Source organism: Chenopodium album, chromosome 4 (assembly GCF_948465745.1).
Source record: "Chenopodium album chromosome 4, dcCheAlbu1.1, whole genome shotgun sequence".
Classification (NCBI taxonomy): Eukaryota; Viridiplantae; Streptophyta; class Magnoliopsida; order Caryophyllales; family Amaranthaceae; genus Chenopodium; species Chenopodium album.
In genome coordinates, this window is record NC_137837.1 from 25,507,394 (window position 1) to 25,530,195 (window position 22,802).

The window sequence follows — 22,802 nt, forward strand, 5'->3', positions numbered from 1 at the left end:
ACTAATCCATGATGCACAAGCTGTGGTCTCGACATGTCACCTCACAATGGTGTACGTCTCTAATATGGAAAAATAGAGCGTGTTAAAGGAAGTCAAACGATGGCAAGAGAGTGCTACGTGTCGGCATTAAAGCAGCCAAGCCGACAAGTTCCCAGGGATCAGAATAGCCAGAAAAGGGAATGATCCCCACCTGCCCATAACTTGGCAATGGCAAACTTTGACACAAGGCCCATGACGATACCAAGACCGTTGCCAGGAAGGGATACTATTGAAGTTGAGTTGCAACCAGGCGTTGTAAACCGAACAGTAAAAATTGGATCCGATATTGATACCGAAATGCAGTGCCACTTGGTTGAACATCTAAGAGAGAACGCTGATGTTTTTGCTTTCTCGGCCGATGAAATGACGGGAATTCACCCTGATGTAATGGTACATAAGCTGAATGTGGATAGGCGAGCTAGGCCGGTGTGACAGAAGAAAAGGAATTTCTCCACAGAAAAAATTGAGGCGATACAGGCAGAGGTTAACAAGCTTTTAGCAGCAGGTTTCATAGAGCTGTGCACATACCCAGAGTGGCTGGCTAATGTCGTCATGGTCAAAAAGCCGTCTGGGAAGTGGAGAATGTGCATTGATTTTACAGACTTAAACAAAGCATGTCCAAAAGACTGTTATCCCCTACCCAGGATTGATCGCGTTGTTGACTCTACATCTGGCCATGCGCTCTTAAGTTTTATGGATGCTTTCTCAGGGTATCATCAAGTCAGTCTCTATCAGCCAGATCGGAACAAAGCGGCATTTATTACGGATGCCGGGGTTTAATGTTATAGAGCCATGCCCTTTGGGCTATGAAATGCAGGAGCAACGTACCAGAAGTTAGTAGACAAAGTCTTCGCAAACCAAAAGGGAAGAAATGTTGAAGTATATGTGGATGATTCAATCATGAAGAGTCGTTTAGCTACGGACCATGTTGAAGACTTAAGGGAGACATTCGATACCTTACGACGGTATCGAATGAAATTAAATCCCGAGAAGTGCGTATTTGGTGTCAAGTTTGGGAAGTTTTTAGGCTTTATGGTTAGTGAAAGGGGTATAGATGCTAATCCCGATAAATTTGAGGCCATACTCAGTCTCTCGCAGCCAAAGTCCATTAAAGATATACAGAAATTAACAGGTCGGATGGCAGCATTAACAAGATTTATCAGCAAGTCAGCCGACAAAGCCTTACCATTCTTTGTTGTCCTCCATCAAAACAAGACCTTCGTTTGGGGGCCAGAGCAAGTCAAAGCACTAGAGGCCGTTAAAAATCACCTATGATCACTGCCAACAATTGCCAGACCAGAAACGGGAGAAGTATTACAACTTTATATTTTGGCTTCCCCAAAGACGGTAGCGGCAGTATTGCTAGTAGAGCGAAAAAAGATGCAAATGCCTGTATATTTTGTTAGCCATGTGCTAAATGCTGCAGAACGAAGATACCCTATAGTGGAAAAAACCGCATACGCAGTGGTTATAGCGACAAGAAAACTGCGACCATATTTTGATGCACATACCATCGAAGTTCTGAGCAATCAGCCGCTAGAGAAGTCACTTCAGAAAATGGACACTTCCGGCCGTTTGTTGAAATGGGCCATTGAGTTATCGGAGTATGTGTTAGTTTATAAGCCTAGAGTGTCGATCAAAGCTCAGGCCTTATCTGAGTTCATTGTGGAAACTTCTTATACTGAGGAGGATGATGCAGTCGGTATCTGGAAGGTGTCAGTTGACGGCTCCTCGGCTTCAACTGGATCGGGGGCAGGTATCATCTTGACGTCCCCACAAGGGGACATATTCGAATATGCATTAAGGTTCAAGTTTAAGGCTTCTAACAATGAGGCCGAATATGAAGCAGCACTAGCAGGGGTTCAACTATGCATAGTAGCAGAAGCCAAAAGGGTGGAGTTATCCACAGATTCACAGCTAGTAGCCAGCCACTTCAATGGCGACTATGAAGCTCATGAATTATCGATGATAACCTACTTGGATAAACTCAGAAGCATAGCCACAACACTTGATCACTTCGTAATCAAACTATTACCTCGTGCCGAAAATACACAAGCGGATGCACTGGCAAAACTTGCGAGTTCTGCCTTTAACGACTGAGAGCGCACCGTAATGATCGAGGTCCTCAGCCTCAAAAGTATAGACGAAGAAATCCGGAAAGAGGTGAATTGCGTAATAGGAGGCCGTGAGTGGTACGATGATGTTCTGGCTTACAAAGTACAAAACGTACTTCCCACAGATAAAAACAAAGCGCGGAAAGTCAAAAAAGATAGCGTCTGGTTCGTTATGTTTCAAGGCACGTTGTATAAAAGAGGTTTTTCGTTACCGTTACGCAGGTGTATAACGACATATGAATCTGAAAGGTTAATAGAAGAAATACACGAGGGTGATTGCGAAAATCACTCGAGTGGCCGGTAAATGTCTTTGGAGGCAATGAAAAGGGGATATTATTGGCCGACTATGAATGCAGATGCAATGGCCTATGCCAAGAAGTGCGACAAGTGTCAGAAGCATGGACCAGCAATAAATCAACCCTTTAACGACCTGACGCCTATCCTTAACCCTATAACATTTGCACAATGAGGTATGGAATTTTCGAAGAAATTATATTATTTTATCCTCTTGTACATGAAATTTATCAGATTTTCGAAAACGCGTTGAAATCCAATTTGGCGTCCAACCCCAGGCCTTGGCACCTGGAACCACGCTTGGCGTCAGGCGCTAGCCATTGGTGGCTGGCGCTAGCTAGCCAGGTTTGGCGCCAACCTTGTTTTGCGTGCGTCAGACTCTGTTTTGTTAAATTATCTTTTTTGGCTGATTTTCTCTATAAATATCGTATCAAAAATTCTGTTTTCATTCACGAATTCTCATCAATAATTAGTTTCAATTAGCTTTCATCAACAATCATTAATTCTTTAGCATTCTTTCATTCATTCAATTCTTTCTTACTTTTTCATACAAAATTTCGTATTCACAAGATCTAGATACACCTAGCCATATTCGAAGTTGCCTTCGCCCTAGACGTGAAAGGTTTTAATTTATGAGGGTTTGGTCCCAAATCTCTCTTTCAATTATTTAATTTAATTGCTTTGATTATTATTTTCCTTGAAGTTACTAACGTGTGTATTTTGTTATTAGAAAGAGGTACGAAGCATCAAAGTAAGTACTTTAATTGATTTATTGACATTATGATGTAGAAATCATGTTTATATTGTTATTATGATCTTCCTAGTATCATGTCTAGGGTAACTTTAATATCAAGTACGATTAAAAGTATGATGCTTCCTAATATTTATGATTGTTAGTATCATGTTAGGGTTAAATATTTGATTTTTATTGCTTAGTGACATGCTAGGGTTTGTTATTAATCTTGTTAGTATCAGGCCTAGGATCTTGCTATTATTATGCTTTAATATGAACATGATTATGATTATAATCGTTATAATTTATGATTATGAATATTATTATTATTATTTTGATGATAATTATTTTATTTATAATGATATTAATTATTATTATTATAATTATTATTCATGATATTGATTATTTATTGTGTTGCTTGATTATTTATATTTATTGCTTGATCACTCCTTTTATGCATGTTTAAAGGGAATTGGTACTTGTCATCACGCTTAATAAGATAATTAATAATCTTGTTTAGGGTTAATGTGATTATAATTTCAAGTGATCGCCAATAATAGTTTGTTTGTGCATTAATATTCAACCAACATAGATTAAATAGGTTTAGGGTTAATCCTATTGATTGTATGTTAGTCAGAAAGCGCACATGAATACGAGCAGAATAAAGTAGAGGCCTATTATTAGGGCAGGTTCAATCTCTTTTAGGTTGGATTTGTACCATCATCCCCGAACCCTTATTTGGTTCATGACCTTATGGAGTTTACGATCTCTTGGATCGTTAAGGGGTGTAACCTTCACCTCGTGAACGGTTTACAAGTTCCTTAAAAACTTGTTGGCGACTCTTTTGCTCTATCTTCTTCCCTTTTGGACGCCACCGTACTTTAGTGTATGATCACAGTGGGGTTCGAGCTAGTGGGATTTTTAAAGGCTTGAAATTATTCCCTACAGTTTTTTGGCGACTCCACTGGGGAGGATTTCTATTTTAATTCCTGAATTTGTTTCGGCAATGATTTAGAATGAGTGGATGAGACTCGAAAAGTTCTAAGTATTTCATGTGCGTAATTTTGATTAACATTATTGTCATATGCATAAAAAGGTTCGCATTGGAAAGACCATCCGTAATGAATCAAAAACATAGGATCTTACACGTAGCAAATTTGAGAAATGTCTTTCACAACTAGGACTGAAATAACACCACGCGAAATTGGAAGATTTTATCGAGCATAGAAAGCTGCTGAGGCATGTGGGAAGTAGCGTCAGGGGCCAGAGCTTGGCGCCACTCTTTTAGCCGTAGCGCCAAACGCCAGTATTGGCGCCAGGCGCTACAATTAAATGTCGGCGCCAGTCTCTGTTTGCTGGCGCCAATTTCCCCCAATACCGAGCCAGAAATATGCGTTCTAATTTCGACCGGTTTTTTGTATTGTTTGCTCGATCTTACTTCCTGATTGAATTTTTTCTCACTTTTCTGAAACCCATATGTGTTCTACATATGGACATAACCCTCTGGGAATTCATGCTCCATCTACCCGATTGAACGCTCCGTGCAACAAAGGGTACATCCGAGATGTTGAATTCACCAAACCATGGAAGCGAGTTTTTTCTAAAGCTCGCGGTGTCCCATCCACTCGCGCCAACCCTTCACGGTTAGGCTTCCGCGCGGTGCATCCGGACAATTAACCATGGACCCTCTTTGACTAAACCATATCCCGAACTTTAGAGAACTAGAGCCATGGTAAGGTTGCAAACTCATTGCATCATATTGTGCCTACTTGACTAATTGTGCATTATTTGTTGTGCATATATATTCTATGTTTCACTTAACCGTTTGTTGACTTGTGTTGAGATTAAATAAATTAATGACTTAAAGAACTTTGCGTAATTAATTAATTAATTAATTAATCTGAGTCAATAAAATCTATTTTTTCAATTGGAATTGACCTAGTACGACTTTAGGCATACCCCAGCTGACTAATAATACCGAAAACAGTCCCAGACTGAAGTTCCACTATTGGCGCCAAAGTATGAGCTGTAGCGCCACACTATGGTGTGTAGCGCCAGACGTTAACTAAATTGTCTAGCGCCAACCACCACAGCGTTACGCCAGTCTTGTCGCTTGGCCGACAGTTCGGATTATTTGTCGAGTCATCATCTAAAGTCTAATTAATCAGTCTTCTGTTTAATTCGGTTAATTTTGCTGACAATAATGCTTAATTGAATCAATGATCGAGTTTAGGCACTAAGTCCCATGGTCTTACACAAGAGTCCAAACATGTCACATACACTCACTAGTCTTAGCACACACTTTGAGTATACATCACCATGGTCATGTCTTAGGTTCATGCATGAGTCGATCTTTTCCATCATTTGAGTTGGGGGGTACATTCTATTCCTAATTCTTCATATCCCTCCATCTAAATCTTCTTTCACATTCTATTACAATTTTTCTTCACTTCCTCCATCCATTGCATGTTGAATAAAGTTTGAGTCAAATAATTAACAATAAATATCCCCAATTTCCTTTTCCACAGTACTTGGTCGAGGAGAGAAGGGCGATTAATCAAGGACAACCTCTTTATTCAAGTCTCACTTTTTGATAAACTAATTCGTCAAAAGAAGATAATGGCAACTCAAGAAGAAGTCAATGATCTTAAGAACCAATTGGCTACCATGACTGAAACACTGAAGCTCCTCACACTTAAGGTCGATGATCCCGTGAAGCAACAACAGATGGATCTCATGCAAGAGAGTCTAAGCAAGCTATCTTGTGACTATAAATTTCAGGGCATGAGTTCACAAGGGGTCTCGCTGGACAAGGAACTTCTTCCGCATAAGTTCAACGCCACTGACATCCCTAAATTCAAGGCAACAGATAACCCTTACTTCCATCTAAGAGCTTTTGAAACTATAATGAGCATTAAGGGTATCGATAAGAAGGTTTTCCCCTCTCTGTTCCCACTATCTCTTGAAACCGTTTGCCAACAATGGTTCTTCTCCCTTGACAAGGAGAAAACCTCTACCTGAGAATCGATAGTAAACGCTTTCGTTGATAGGTACAAGTGCAATATTCAAGTTGAAACCGAACATAGACAACTTGAGATGCTAAGACAAAAAGAGAATGAAGGCTTTACTTTTTTCTTTAATAAGTGGAGGAAAACTTCCGCCAAGATTATTGAGGTCCCCACCGAAAAGGAGTCTGTGAGGATGTTTATCAAGAATCTTCAAGAGAAGTATTCAAAGCACTTAAAATATCAACACAATCTAAATACTTTCAAGGCCGTTTATGACATCGGAATTGAAATCGAAGATGACCTCGCGAAGCAAAAAGCTACAAACAATAGTAACCACGGTGGCTGGATGATGAGTGACATAAATGTCACTCTTAGGAAGTATTTTTAGAGTCATTTTCGTGTTTATTTTATCTTATTTTCCCTTTCTTTCTCTTGTTTTCTCTTTAATAAAGTTTCTTGTTTATTTGGTAATTTTGGAGCGTTTTAGTTTATTTTCTTTATTTTATTAGCTTTAGTTTATTTTCGTATTTTATTTTACTTTATTTTCTTGTATAGTTTTTGTTTTATTTTTATTAGTTTAGTTTTATGTCTCTTATTTTCTATTTCATTTTATTTATTTTATTCTATTTGTCGTGGTTTTGTTTTATTTCGTCCTTTGTTTATTTTCATTTTATTTTATTTTTTCTTTGTCCCAATTCTCCCTTGTTTTTATTTGGTTATGTAGGATCGTGCTCGGAGGTCGGAGGCTCGGGTCAAAGGTGTCAATCCAAGAAGCTTTCAAGCCCCAAAGCTGCTGCCCAACCTTATCCATCACCGCACCCTCCATTATCCTACACCACCCCAAGCAACAGCACTCTTCCCCTGCTTCACCTCACAACACCAAGAACCCACTGCACCTGCTTCACCCCGCAGCAGCACCAACACCAACAGCCCCTGCTCCACCACACATCTACTAACCCCAAAATCAGCAGCCCCTCACCAACGCATCAGCCAACAACCACCTGACCACCGCAACCCAGCCGCAACAGCCCCTGCTGCCTCCACCGCACCTTACCAAACACCACAACAACACATAGCAGCCACAAACCGCATCTAGCAGCCCTGAACCACCTTCAACTACCACCGCAATTAACCTCCCTCAACCAATTACAGCAGCCGCACCTAGCAGCCACCAAACAACACCAACACCTAGCAGCCCACCAAAAAACCTCACACCTTACCACCACCGCGCAACAGAGCAGCCACCACCAGCATCAATTACAGCAACAATTGCGCCATATCGTCACCAATTCGCACAGCAACAGCCCCAAATTAGAGAGAAATGCAAGTTCATTTGGGTTCGAGCAAATCAATGAGTGTTCGGCCGAACTTCGAGTCAGAGACTTCGGGGGTTTTGTTATTCGAAGATGAGTGGTCGAACATACCCTTGGTTCGACCGAACCAACCTCGTAGTTCGGTTGAACCAGCCACCGGTTCGATCGAACCATTTCACGAGCCTCGCACATGATTTTTAATGAGGATCGAACGATGATGATGCAATTGGTGTTGATAGCCATTGATTTGGAGCATTGATTTAATGATAATGGTTGATGATGGTGGTAGGAGAATCGAAAATCAGAGCAGCCATGAAGATGGAATGAAACCGTCTTATTGTTTTTGCTTTTGGGATTTAATTTTGTTTTTCTTTTATTTTTATTTTCTTTGTTTTCTTTTCTCTTTTTCTTATTTTCTTTCTTTTATTTTTTATTCTTATTTTAGTTTTCTATTTTTACTTTTCCTTTTAATTTAATTTATTTTATTTTCTTTTTCTATTTTTTTTCCTAGTTTTATTAAGTTAGTATAAATACCCATTTTTTGGGGTAATAAAACATTGAAGAACTATCTATTCTTCTCTCTAATTAGTTTTAGGTTAGGTTAGGATTAGTCTTCATTGGTAGAGAGAGAAAGTGAGGTTTTCTTCATTAATGAACTTGGATTTTGAAGAAGGAGCTTGTTTAATCCTTTGTAGACCTTCATCTTCTATTAATGAGCAATCTCTTACTCTCTCTCCTCTATTTTTATTTGTTTTCTTTTGATTATTATTTTAGTTTTTGGTATTGCTTGTTAATCATGTTTATCCTTGATTGTTTGTTAATTAATCTTGTTATTAACATGATTAGTGAGTAACTTCCCCATTAAGGGGATGGTTGTGGTGTAGTTGGACCTTGAGCATGTTCTAGGGTTTATAATTGATTTATTTGTGATTAAAGTCTTTATATGCTTGATATTCTTTAATCTTCTTGCAAGTGCACATTGTTGGTTGATTAAAGGTGAATCTTTGCTAACAAGAAACGGAAGTTGACTTAGTTAAGGTTCATTATTATCGATTGTTATTTAATAGTACCTCCTAGTATATGGTTCTAATGTGGAAACATAGAGGCTATGTTAGGAGAAGCCAATTGACCCCGGAAGGCGACTAGATTGGATCCTTTATTTCGATATTCGAGCATGTTTAGTTCATAATTAATTCAATTTCTATGCGTTTGTTTATGTTCAAGTGAATGCTATACCTAAACCATTTTCCTTAATGTTTTATTTCTTGTTTTAGCATCTTTAGACTTTAGTTTATTTATCTCCTATTCCGGACTAGCTTAATTGTCGATAACATTTGGTGGTGTTTACCGTTCTCTGTGGTTCGACCCCTATGCTTGCCTTATACTCGTATTAGGTTTGTTTAGGTTGTATAAATTGTATTTGATCTAGGGATAGACAATTGACGACGCGTTTATTCCCTTGTCAAATTGGCGCCGTTGCCGGGGACCGGCTTCCATTACCATTGTGTTATCTTATTTGGACTAGTCCATTGTTTATAATTTTCTTTTGATTTGTTGGTTTTTATTTGTGTTGCTTTATTTGAGAAAAAATGGTTTATATTTCTATTCCTCAATTTGATAATGAACCGTTTTGGGTGTATTTCAATAGACTTGAGGATTTCCTAGATGGTGTTAAAGGTTTAACCAAGGGTGATTATTGTGAAATCATCAATTTGGGATTAAATGAGAATTTTAGAGGAGTAGTTGATAATATTTTAAATGGTAAATTTCAAGACATGTCTTTGGATGAAGCTTGGGATTTCTATTCATGGTTAGCTAGGGATAATTATGATTGGGAGAGGGCCAATCATGAGACTTATGTTCGGGATTCTCATGCTTTTAATGTTGATGCTAATTGTCATGATTTGTCTAATATGAATCCCCATGATGTGCTTGATGCTCCCCATAGTGACCATGTAATGCATGATTTCAACTCCCCTCCCTCTATAGCTCAATGTAATGAGGTACATTCTAATGATGATGAAGTGCATGCTCTTTCTCATATTGCATCCGATTTTGTCATGAATTCTAAAGGTCTGCCCCATAGTCCCCTAGATGATTCCAATGAGAAAGCTTTTGACTCGTCTATCCATGATGATTTGGACTCATTTGAGATTATGGCCCAAATATTTCTTGAGTTTCAAACGGTAGCCCATAACCTTATGAGTGAGTTCATTGATAAGGCTTTATTAGAAAGAGATGAGTTTGAGAGAAATTTGCCCCCATTCACTCTTGATTTTGAGATAGTAGAAGGAAAGGTTGTTTATTGTGGTGAAAAGGAGGATAAGGTTGATTACCTTGGAGTTTTTGAGCTTGAGGGAGATGTAGAACATGAGGGTTCTTCATTTGAGGATTCCATGATTGATTTTCATTCCCTCATTAGTGATGTGAGATCTTGTGATGAGGGATTAGCTACCCCTTTTTGCCTTTCTCATACACCTTTTTCCCAAAGGTTTAACCATATCTCCTACTATCCTATGTTCCTCCCTTCTTTTCTCAAAGAACCTCTTAGGGATCCTCTTCCTTTTCATGCTTCCGAAGCCCCTAACTCTTTCATTGTTGATGAGGAAAAGAGTTATAATGCCAACCAAAAAGATTTTTGTGAGGATTTTTCTTTTTCTTCTTATTTTCTTGTTTTTTCTTTTGATTCTTTTACCTTTTCTTTTCTCCCTTCTCTCAAGCATAAAGTCTCCTTGTACTTTATGTTTTCTTGTCATATGAGCATCGCGTATGCTCTATTTCTTGATATGTTTGCCGGTGCATATGACAAGCTATTGCGTTCTTTGTCGGGTTATTTACTAGATTGGTCATGCTTGGACGTTAAGCAAGCCTTTGCGGGAAGTAACCCGTGTTTTATTGTTTTCTTTTTCTTTCTTTTGTGTTTCTCATTTTTGTTTACTCTCTTGTCTATGTGTATAGGTACTTGATGCATATACTCATGTGCAAGGATTTTGGATTGAGCTCCTTGAGAAGAAGCACACCAATGATTGCTTGCATTTGGGAAAGCAACAAAGACGAGGAATTAGATGAAATTGTGGACAATATGCTCAATTGCGGGTTTCAACACCCACCTCACATTTGGTTTACTCTTTCCTTCTTCCCTCATCTTGGATTTGCTTTCTTAATTGCATTTGGATCGAATGAATATGATTTGTTGTGTGAATGTGTTTTCTTTCTTCCCCTCCCACCCACCCTTTGTGCCTTTATTTTGAGCATTGAGGACAATGCGCCATTCTAGCTTGGGGGAGTAGCTATTCGCTAGCTTGGGGGGGTTATCTATATCTCTTGGTGGTTTCTTAATCCATAGTCTCATGGTTGCTTGATTTATTTCTCTCATACTTGCCAAAGTCTATTATTGAGATTGGTTTTCTATGTTTGGATGGCCATGAGCGCCTTATTGAGTTGACTTTTGGTATTTGTAGCTTTGATTGATCATGCTTTCATCTTGCACAATTGTATATGCATTCTTGAGTATTGTTGGTTTTGTGAATATTTGTCTGTATAGTGTCTTTCCATGGCATTCAAGGCAAGTTTCAAAATGTTTTGTTTTAAACTTGGACATAATTGGGCTTTAGCACCTAGAATACCCTCTTTGCTAGTTGTTAGAGGTTTTTGTGCACTTGAATGTCGAGGTTGATTCACACATATAACATTGCCAAGGTAGTAGAACTTAAGGGCTATGAGACCTTAGCTCACTTGGTTGTGGTAAGATGGTTGTCGCTCTCTAGCTAGTTGAAGCTTTAAAGGTGATTTTTGCTACTCCACTACCGTCATTTTTGTGAGGATGTGTCTATTTTGTTCTAGCCTTCTACATTTCTTGCATGTGTGGCGTTTGGATCCTTGGCATTGCTAGCTTATATCGAGAATTTGGCTTAATCTACCCAAGATCGAGACCGAACCAACCTAGGGGAAGACGAAGGCAATTAGGATTTCTGTTTTGTTTTATTATTTTCTATTCTTTTATTTTTCTTTTGCATTTGCTCATTTAGTAACCCAATTTGAGCCATTTTACCTTCTTTGGCATAACCACATTACAAACCAATGGACCTTTGCTTTATTTTCACCTTTATTAGTTTTTGTGAAGCATTCTTGGGACTTGATTTGTATTTTTGGTTAATGAAAGTGAGAAAAAGAATGAAAAAGAAGTGAAAAACTCAAATTTTGGTACTTGTGATTATTTTTGTTATGTTGAATGGTTTGAGTAAATGAGAAGAAAATAAAGGAAATGAAAGAAAAAGCCGCTCAAAGTTAAAAGAGGCGAGAGCAAAGAATAAAAAGAAATGAAAAAAAAAAGAAGAAAATATTGAGAAAATACAAAAATATTTGTTGTTTGGTTGAAAAAGAATAAGCTTAGGGGAGGAGTTGCTAGAATTTTTTATTTGAAAGTTGGTAGTTTATTGAGTTTGAATTGAGGAATGATCAACCTTGCTTCACTTCTAAGTTTACCACCAATTTCCAAATTTATTTCCACACCCTTTACCCTAGCCTAAACGTTTCAACCCTTTTAAGACCTTTTGACCTTAGTGAGGTTTAGTTACTACCGATGGAGGGTAATCAAGCCAAGCCTATTGAGCGAGCTATCAATGCCAAGATGTCGGGTAGCCTAAATGTTTTTCATTGATTATTTCTTCCGATTCCTTCGAGGAATCTCGAGATATCACCTTAAAAGTGGATGCAAAACTAGTGAGGATGCGGGAGTTTGGTCGGAGATAAGGAGGAGTGTAAGTCCCCCTAAGTTCTCTACCCTTTGCATGCTTTATGTGTGCATCAACCTTAGCTATTCTTTTGCTTGGCTACCTTTAATGTCTAGAAAGGATTGTATTCTTGTGCATTTAGCCCATTGTTTGTGTTTGGTTTGAAATATCAAAACTCGAGTTTTCTTGATTTCACCTTTGCCTTGAATGTTATGTGTTGCCAAGAGTTGTGGGTTAAACCTATTAGGAAACCCTCACGAGAGCTTACTCGTCCTCTTTGGCGACATAGGGGTTTAAAGGGCTTGATGCATACGCTAAATGCATCCGTGATTCCTACGACAGTGAGTTAGTGTACATTCTTTCCCTTTGTTTCTATTTTGTTTCTTTTGCCTTTAATAATTCCATCTTGTTCTCTTTTGCCTTAGCTTTGCTCGAGGACGAGCAAAGGTTTAGCTTGGGGGAATTTGATGAGTGACATAAATGTCACTCTTAGGAAGTATTTTTAGAGTCATTTTCGTGTTTATTTTATCTTATTTTCCCTTTCTTTCTCTTGTTTTCTCTTTAATAAAGTTTCTTGTTTATTTGGTAATTTTGGAGCGTTTTAGTTTATTTTCTTTATTTTATTAGCTTTAGTTTATTTTCGTATTTTATTTTACTTTATTTGCTTGTATAGTTTTTGTTTTATTTTTATTAGTTTAGTTTTATGTCTCTTATTTTCTATTTCATTTTATTTATTTTATTCTATTTGTTGTGGTTTTGTTTTATTTCGTCCTTTGTTTATTTTCATTTTATTTTATTTTATCTTTGTCCCAATTCTCCCTTGTTTTTATTTGGTTATGTAGGATCGTGCTCGGAGGTCGGAGGCTCGGGTCAAAGGTGTCAATCCAAGAAGCTTTCAAGCCCCAAAGCTGCTGCCCAACCTTATCCATCACCGCACCCTCCATTATCCTACACCACCCCAAGCAACAGCATTCTTCCCCTGCTTCACCTCACAACACCAACAACCCACTGCACCTGCTTCACCCCGCAGCAGCACCAACACCACAGCAGCCCCTCAACCCACTGCACCTGCTTCACCCCGCAGCAGCACCAACACCAACAGCCCCTGCTCCACCACACATCTACTAACCCCAAAATCAGCAGCCCCTCACCAACGCATCAGCCAACAACCACCTGACAACCGCAACCCAGCCGCAACAGCCCCTGTTGCCTCCACTGCACCTTACCAAACACCACCACAGCACACAGCAACCACAAACCGCATCTAGCAGCCCTGAACCACCTTCAACTACCACCGCAACCAACCTCCCTCAACCAATTACAGCAGCCGCACCTAGCAGCCACCAAACAACACCAACACCTAGCAGCCCACCAAACAACCTCACACCTTACCACCACCGCGCAACAGAGCAGCCACCACCAGCATCAATTACAGCAACAATTGCGCCATATCGTCACCAATTCGCACAGCAACAGCCCCAAATCAGAGAGAAATGCAAGTTCATTTGGGTTCGAGCAAATCAATGAGTGTTCGGCCGAACTTCGAGTCAGAGACTTTGGGGATTTTGTTATTCAAAGAGGAGTGGTCGAACATACCCTTGGTTCGACCGAACCAACCCCGTAGTTCAGTTGAACCAGCCACCGGTTCGATCGAACCATTTCACGAGCCTCGCACATGATTTTTAATGAGGATCAAACGATGATGATGCAATTGGTGTTGATAGCCATTTATTTGGAGCATTGATTTAATGATAATGGTTGATGATGGTGGTAGGAGAATCGAAAATCAGAGCAGCCATGAAGATGGAATGAAACCGTCTGATTGTTTTTGCTTTTGGGATTTAATTTTGTTTTTCTTTTATTTTTATTTTCTTTGTTTTCTTTCCTCTTTTTCTTATTTTCTTTCTTTTATTTTTTTATTCTTATTTTAGTTTTCTATTTTTACTTTTCCTTTTAATTAATTTTATTTTATTTTCTTTTTCTATTTTTTTTCCTAGTTTTATTAAGTTAGTATAAATACCCATTTTTTGGGGTAATAAAACATTGAAGAACTATCTATTCTTCTCTCTAATTAGTTTTAGGTTAGGTTAGGATTAGTCTTCATTGGTAGAGAGAGAAAGTGAGGTTTTCTTCATTAATGAACTTGGATTTTGAAGAAGGAGCTTGTTTAATCCTTTGTAGACCTTCATCTTCTATTAATGAGCAATCTCTTACTCTCTCTCCTCTATTTTTATTTGTTTTATTTTGATTATTATTTTAGTTTTTGGTATTGCTTGTTAATCATGTTTATCCTTGATTGTTTGTTAATTAATCTTATTATTAACATGATTAGTGAGTAACTTCCCCATTAAGGGGATGGTTGTGGTGTAGTTGGACCTTGAGCATGTTCTAGGGTTTATAATTGATTTATTTGTGATTAAAGTCTTTATATGCTTGATATTCTTTAATCTTCTTGCAAGTGCACATTGTTGGTTGATTAAAGGTGAATCTTTGCTAACAAGAAACGGAAGTTGACTTAGTTAAGGTTCATTACTATCGATTGTTATTTAATAGTACCTCCTAGTATATGGTTCTAATGTGGAAACATAGAGGCTATGTTAGGAGAAGCCAATTGACCCCGGAAGGCGGCTAGATTGGATCCTTTATTTCGATATTCGAGCATGTTTAGTTCATAATTAATTCAATTTCTATGCGTTTGTTTATGTTCAAGTGAATGCTATACCTAAACCATTTTCCTTAATGTTTTATTTCTTGTTTTAGCATATTTAGACTTTAGTTTATTTATCTCCTATTCCGGACTAGCTTAATTGTCGATAACATTTGGTGGTGTTTACCGTTCTCTGTGGTTCGACCCCTATGCTTGCCTTATACTCGTATTAGGTTTGTTTAGGTTGTATAAATTGTATTTGATCTAGGGATAGACAATTGACGACGCGTTTATTCCCTTGTCACTGGAAAGGAAAGAAGAACGACAATCCTTCTTCTTCCGAAAACGCCCACTCTAGTAATAGTGTTAGTACCTTTGACCATAATGGTGTCTTAGCTATAGACAATCAAGGATCTTAAAGGAAACCCAGGTGAGAGTTTACACCCATTGGAATGACTTACGATGCTGCTTTCGATCGTCTCTATGATCGAGGATTAATCAAACCTATTGGCCCTACCGAGGATCCAACACCAGAAAATCGATCTTCGAGATGGAATCCAAATTCCTATTGCAAGTACCATCAAGGAAACGGTCATACCACTGATGAATGCTACAGGTTTCAAAATCTCATTCAAGACCTCATAGAAGCAAACAAGGTCCCATTGCCTCTAGCTAGCGAGAAGACTGGGTGATGATGAAGCGAATGACACAAGACAAGAGGCGAGCTGCAACGACAAGATTTCATGGCCTCTTTTTCTATTTATTTTTCATCTTTTCTTTCCCCAATAAGTCTAGCATAGGCACCTTTTCCTTTCCTTAGATTAATTTTGTAGATTCTTTATTTTCTTCTAATAAAATGAGCATTTATTTCCTTATATATGATCATTTCATTATATTGCATCAAATATAATAAAAATAAAATAAAAAAAGAAACAAAAATCCATGTCGAATTAAGCACAAGGTATACCAATGATTTGAGGCACCCCTTGTAGCCACATCATATCTCCTTTCGCCTTTCTAATTTACAAATCCTTTCTTCATAAACCACTTTGAGCCTCGTCTAACGATAGACCTTTCTTTTTTCTTTTTTTTTTTCAACCTACATTTACCTAACCTTGGGATGGGATGGTGTATAACTTATGCAATTCTAAGCTTGAGTGAATCCAAAAAAAAATTAAAAATAAGCAAAAGCAAAAAAATAAATAAAAGTGTACAAAAGGGCAAGTGTTCCAATGTCTTTGATATGAAAATATCTTCGATAAGAACACGTCTCAGATTGAGTCTCTTATCAAGTGCTCGGTACCGTGCCTGAGAAACATGAATGCCAAGTGAGTGATAGACCGCATGATCGGGATTGCCCACACTTATAAAAATAAAATGGATGCTAAAGCAAAAGAAAAGAAAGAGCTAAAAAAGAGTAGAAAACCTCAAGCATAAAAATACAAATATTCAAAAGCAAGGTTGCACACCATGGGGGCTTATCTAGGGTTTTGAGCCTTTATCCCCTTCTTCTTCAAACCTTTAGCCTAACCACGTTACAACCCTTAAAAAGACCTTTTTTTGAGGTATACACACTTGTGCGAGGTTCGGCTAGAGCTACGTTCGGCCTGATTCCTAACATATAGGTAGGCAACCTCACATCGAGGTGCGGACGTAATAAAAATGCATTCATATTCACATTCACACACTTACACCATGATCATATCAAGGGATCCCCTGTGCTCATCCCTATTCATTTAGAGCTAGACTTGGGGGCTTGATCCCTACATCATTAGCTTACCTAGCCTAAGAGTCACCACCATTTGACTATTTTCAATAATATATTTTTCCACACACTTAGCTCTTGCGGCCTAACTTTAGTGTCACTATCACACACATCACGCATACATGACCAAATATATTTCCCTTAGGAACCCTTTGTCATGAAATCTTAACGCTGAAGCATGCTTCGTCAAAATCACTCATAATTGTCATTGCATCACGAAGTATAAAGTGCTTAGCCTCTGTGCCTAAGTTACCCAAATACTTTCATCATGGAGTCAACAGTTGAGATAGCCTAGGATGAATTAATCCTTGAACCTTGAGAGATAGTATCAAACAACATTTGACTAAGCTCATTCAACATGCATCTTCAAAACTTTTGATTTTCTTTTTCACGTCTTTCTTTTTCGGGAGAAAGTCGGTACCCTCCACAAAAATGACGGAAAATTTTTGCTTTTTTGCATTTTCGAGTCGCATAATCAACACTATGCACACACGGGTCATGAGTCACACGTGTCATCTCACTTCGAGTCGAGTCAACCTCGAGTCAGTCAAACATATCGAGTCAAGTTTATACCTTGAGTCGTGTCAAGTCGATGAGTCAAGCAACATTAAGCCTTAGGTCAACCCTAAGATAATTAAAGAAATTGGCAAAGTTCTATAGTCAAAAATAAATACAAGTGCAGCAGAATAGGGAAGACCCTACTCCAATTCTTGGCGCCAGAGATATCTCAGCAACGACAGAGCTCGAAGCCTCCCAGAAAGGTGATTTCGACCTCATGCAGCAATTTCGGGTTCCTTGGTACGCCAATTAGCCCCTATAAGCAATTTGACATGATTATTAGTCGGCTCGATTACAATCGTAGTAAGTGATTGACCTGACAAAAAATCGTCTCACTTAGCTTAAGCGCCTAAAACACTGGCTCATTACAATCGGTTCAAAAGCAAGCACTTAAACGACAATATTTCCAAATATGGATTGTCGCGCATTCTTATTAAACGACAAAGTTTTCCAAAAATTGGATTGTCATCCCCAACTGACAATATTTCCAAAAATGGATTGTCGTGCATCTTCTTCAACGACAATTTTTCCAAGATTGGATTGTCATCTCTGGCAAAGTTTCCAAGCGTGGATTGTCGTGCTCCTTCTTTGTTTGGCAATTTTTTCCAAGTTCGGATTGTCATCGCTGGCAAGTTTTCCGAAATTGGATTGTCGTACACCCAGTTCCCTATAGCAAAATTTCCCAAAGGATTGTTGTAGGTTTCTAATCATCATAAATATCGGCAAAAGTTCCTCAACGTGGATTGTCATTCATTTCAGTAAGTGGCAAATTTTCCCGAAGTGGATTGTCGGTCGACTCTTTTTTGCAAATGTTCCAAGACGCGGATTGTCAATAGTGGCAATATTTTCCCAAAAGGATTGTCGCATAGCGTTGGCAAATTTCCAAGGTGGATTGCTTTCAAGAGTTATATTCCAAGATGTGGATTGTCGATCGTAGCAAAGTTCTTATGAAAGATTGTTACGAAGCATTGGCAACTTTTCCAAAAATTGGATTTTGGCAAATTTTTCGAGGTACGGATTGTCGCTTCATCGTGACAACATTTCCAAGGATGGATTGTTACGTGGTATTGACAACTTTCCCTAAATCGGATTGTCATACATCATACAAGAGTTTTATTGGCAACTATTCCCAAAGAAAAGAGGATTGTCATTACAACAAAAGCACCGACATACTGGTTCACAAGCAGCAAAGTACCGACGTACTGGCATAGCAAACATTAAGAAGCAGTGATCTTTTCGAAGACTATCACAGCGGAAATTAGAGTCATATCAAAAAGAAGCTCTTTGTTCAGAGACGAGTGAACATCGAAACAGCAAGGTGACGTTCCCTAGATTGTGGAGAGTTGTCACAAACAACTGAGGATTGTTTCAAGAGAAGCAATCTTTGATAGTATTCCCTTGGACGTGGAATGTTATCAATGCGGATGAGGATTGTTTCAAAGAAATAATCTTCGATAGTATTCCCTTGGATGTGGAATATTATCATAGCGGAGGAAGGTCGTTTCAGGGGAAGCAATTTTCCAAATTGGACGCAGTTACGGGCGTAGCGGTTTTCAAGCGGGATGGCATTCTCTAGCTTGCAGAAGGTCATCAAAACAACAGTAAAGCGACAGCAAATCGGTTACTTTCAGAGACGTGTGCTCGACGATGCAAGATACGCGTTTCTTAACTCTTTTATCTATTTAACTAACGCTAGTTTTGCAGGTATCGGTGTTACAAAATTGATTTAGGATTGCAGAACGTTCTGAATCATTCTCCGTCCCTATCGATACTTTGACTTTTATTTTTGAAACTTGCGTTTCTCCAAACTCAGTCAAAGTGGGGGCTTCTGTAGACACCCATTTGTGTCTCCCCAAAACCAAACCCAGTGATGAGTACCTTTCACGTCGAATCATAATCGACTGAAACGAAAGTGTGGAAAGGTCTAGTGTTGTGGAAAGTTTTATTTCTTTTCTCTTCTCTCTGTTTTTGAAAACTTTATTTTAAGAAAATAGCCAATCCAGTTTGGTTGGTCCATGATATGGTTCCAATAGTAGTGTAGTTGGATGGGGTTTGCAAATACCTTTCCAACGATATATTATAAGCCCAATTCCGATGAATATTGAGGAAATTATGGCCAATTTACTAAACTGGGCCCGGTTTGAGCTTTATGTGCGGCCCAATGATCTAGGGGAGGGCCTAATATGATTTATCATTCCTAATGCAATTAGGAATGGTTTTGGTCTTCTAGAATTTTCAAGAAGGTTCTTTTCATTCCTAATTCAATTAGCATTGATGCGTTGACTTTGTTGACTTTTCAGAGTTTTAATCAAGATCAAATAGCATTTTCGAAGAAATTATATTATTTTATCCTCCAGTACAAAAAATTTATCAGATTTTCGAAAACGCGTTGAAATCCAGTTTGGCGTCCAACCCCAGGCCTTGGCGCCTGGAACCAGGCTTGGCGCCAGGCGCTAGCCATTGGTGGCTGACGCCAGCTAGCCAGGTTTGGCGCCAACCTTGTTTTGCGTGCATCAGACTCTGTTTTGTTAAATTATCTTTTTTGGCTGATTTTCTCTATAAATATTGTATCAAAAATTCCGTTTTCATTCACGAATTCTCATCAACAATTAGTTTAAATTAGCTTTCATCAACAATCATTAATTCTTTAGCATTCTTTCATTCATTCAATTCTTTCTTACTTTTTCATACAAAATTCCGTATTCACAAGATCTAGATACACCTAGCCATATTAGAAGTTGCCTTCGCCCTAGACGTGAAAGGTTTTAATTTCTGAGGGTTTGGTCCCAAATCTCTCTTTCAATTATTTAATTTAATTGCTTTGATTATTATTTTCCTTGAAGTTACTAACGTGTGTATTTTGTTATTAGAAAGAGGTACGAAGCATCAAAGTAAGTACTTTAATTGATTTATTGACATTGTGATGTAAAAATCATGTTTATATTGTTATTATGATCTTCCTAGTATCATGTTTAGGGTAACTTTAATATCAAGTACGATTAAAAGTATGATGCTTCCTAATATTTATGATTGTTAGTATCATGTTAGGGTTAAATATTTGATTTTTATTGCTTAGTGACATGCTAGGGTTTGTTATTAATCTTGTTAGTATCATGCCTAGGATCTTGCTATTATTATGCTTTAATATGAACATGATTATGATTGTAATCGTTATAATTTATGATTATGAATATTATTATTATTATTTTGATGATAATTATTTTATTTATAATGATATTAATTATTATTATTTTAATTATTATTCATGATATTGATTATTTATTGTGTTGCTTGATTATTTATATTTATTGCTTGATCACTCTTTTTATGCATGTTTAAAGGGAATTGGTACTTGTCATCACGCTTAATAAGATAATTAATAATCTTGTTTAGGGTTAATGTGATTATAATTTCAAGTGATCGCCAATAATAGTTTGTTTGTGCATTAATATTCAACCAACATAGATTAAATAGGTTTAGGGTTAATCCTATTGATTGTATGTTAGTCAGAAAGCGCACATGAATACGAGCAGAATAAAGTAGAGGCCTATTATTAGGGCAGGTTCAATCTCTTTTAGGTTGGATTTGTACCATCATCCCCGAACCCTTATTTGGTTCATGACCTTATGGAGTTTACGATCTCTTGGATCGTTAAGGGGTGTAACCTTCACCTCGTGAACGGTTTACAAGTTCCTTAAAAACTTGTTGGCGACTCTTTTGCTCTATCTTCTTCCCTTTTGGACGCCACCGTACTTTAGTGTATGATCACAGTGGGGTTCGAGCTAGTGGGATTTTTAAAGGCTTGAAATTATTCCCTAAACGATGGCAATGGTTTTTTTATCACGGTTCACAATTCGACTGCACTCCAGTTAAAAATTTTCTTGCTATATATAAAGTAAAGTTCGCCTATGCTGCAGTTTGGCATCCTCAATCTAAAGGTCAAGCAGAAGCTGCTAACAAGCAAATTCTAAATGCTATGAAGAAGAAAATAGAAGATGCCAAAGGGCTATGGGAAGATATAGTACCAGAGATATTGTGGGCAAACAGAACGACAACGAAGGCAACACATGGTGAATCACCGTATAATCTTGCTTTCGGCTCAGAAGCGGTTATACCGGCGGAGGTGGGGCTTCCAACATTCCGAGTTCAAAATTTCTGTGAAGACCAAAATGATCTACTGTTACGACAACAACTAGATTTCCTACCAGAGATCAGACTAACGACCGAAATTAAATCGGCAGCATTTAAAGACATAATGAGTAAGGCGTACAACAAACGAGTCAACTACCGGCCGTTAGAAGGTGGAGATCTAGTGCTACGGAGGACAGAAGCAACATGTAAAGGAAATGTTGACGGCAAGCTTACTGCCAACTGGGAAGGACCATATCAGGTGTACGAAACCATAAGGCAAGGTTCTTACCGTCTTATGACCCTGGAAGGGAAGCCGTTAAAAAATGTATGGAATGCAGCAGTGCTTAAAAAGTACTATATTTAGATACTTTTAATTTAGTTCAAGCTTTAAAAGTGGTGTTCACTTAGTTAACGGTAATTTCTGTCTGTAAGGCATATGTTTCATGCTTTAAGTTTTTGTAATGCAGCATAAGATATGTATAAAGTGTTATTTTGTAACACAATATGGAATCATTTGCTTACTTTTGATATGTACGTGTAGACGGCCTAGCTAGCTGTTACACCCATTCAAGTAACGAGATGGTTGGATAACTAATGCACCTACAGGTGAGTTGAATGGATAGTCTGATCCACTTCCATCGCTCGGTCAACAAAGGTTGCAAATATAATCGCAGAGTATAACCGATATCAAACTTTATGAAATTCAAAGTGAATTCTATTCCAAGTTTATGGGTACAAATCAATGTACTCATAAACTTGGGGGAGCAGAAGTATAATCATGAGAACGAAAATATAGCATAAAAGCGCGGTATAGGCAAATAAAAGTGAAATATATGTACACATCACCAGGTGTACCTAAAAGAGCTAAAAATAGTTTGAGCAGATACATCAAAAGTGCGATAAGAACAAAGAAATGATTGTTAAGTACAAAAACAAGAACATGAACCACATGATGAAATTGGCGATGACAGCCGCAAAATTTAATCCTTCGTTGCCGATTCCTTCTCTAAACCGTCATCACGAGGAGGAGTAGCGAGAAGGGCGTCATCAAACTCTTCTTCAGGAAGGCTGCGAGGATCAAGGTTTTTTATAGTAGTTAGGACGGGGGGGCTCTCAAAATACGACTCCTTGTATCTTGTAGGAGAGAGATGGCTGTCAGCACCGTAAGCATCCTCCACCGTCTGCCATCTATCCTCATCCCAGTCCTCGGCCTTACAAACACATCGATGAGCAGCAACCCAACCGCCGGTATAGCGGTTAATCAGTTTATCCCTGTATAAATCAGACCTCAAGAACTAATTGACGGCCCGACGCTTGACCAGGGGCCTCTCCAAACGGACAAGCCGAAGTTCATCCTCGGCCTTCTGTCTATCTGCGCTCTCGGCTTCCAATTTCTTTTGCAGCTCTGAAATTTGAGCTTTTAGCTGTGTTTGATCCTCAAGCTGCTTTAATAGGTCGTCATGGTCG

At 38.3% G+C, this 22,802-nt stretch overlaps 1 protein-coding gene across 1 annotated transcript; it reads left to right on the plus strand.

Moving 5' to 3' along the window:
• The first annotated feature begins 207 nt into the window (after positions 1 to 207).
• On the plus strand, positions 208 to 21,699 carry LOC145627810 (uncharacterized). Its single transcript, XM_081680156.1, has 4 exons — positions 208 to 429; positions 749 to 872; positions 1,466 to 2,119; positions 21,122 to 21,699. The coding sequence occupies exons 1-4, from the start codon at positions 208 to 210 to the stop codon at positions 21,697 to 21,699; spliced, it is 1,578 nt and encodes a 525-aa protein (XP_081536282.1).
• Positions 21,700 to 22,802: the final 1,103 nt, after the last annotated feature.

What these genes read in the sequence shown, in the direction of transcription:
- LOC145627810 (XM_081680156.1), top strand. Translation starts at nt 208, where the DNA reads ATGGCAAACTTTGACACAAGGCCCATGACGATACCAAGACCGTTGCCA. An exon ending in GAATTCACCCTGATGTAATG is followed by an intron (nt 430 to 748) that starts GTACATAAGCTG and finishes ATGCTTTCTCAG; the next exon opens with GGTATCATCAAGTCAGTCTC. An exon ending in TGCACTGGCAAAACTTGCGA is followed by an intron (nt 2,120 to 21,121) that starts GTTCTGCCTTTA and finishes CCTATGCTGCAG; the next exon opens with TTTGGCATCCTCAATCTAAA.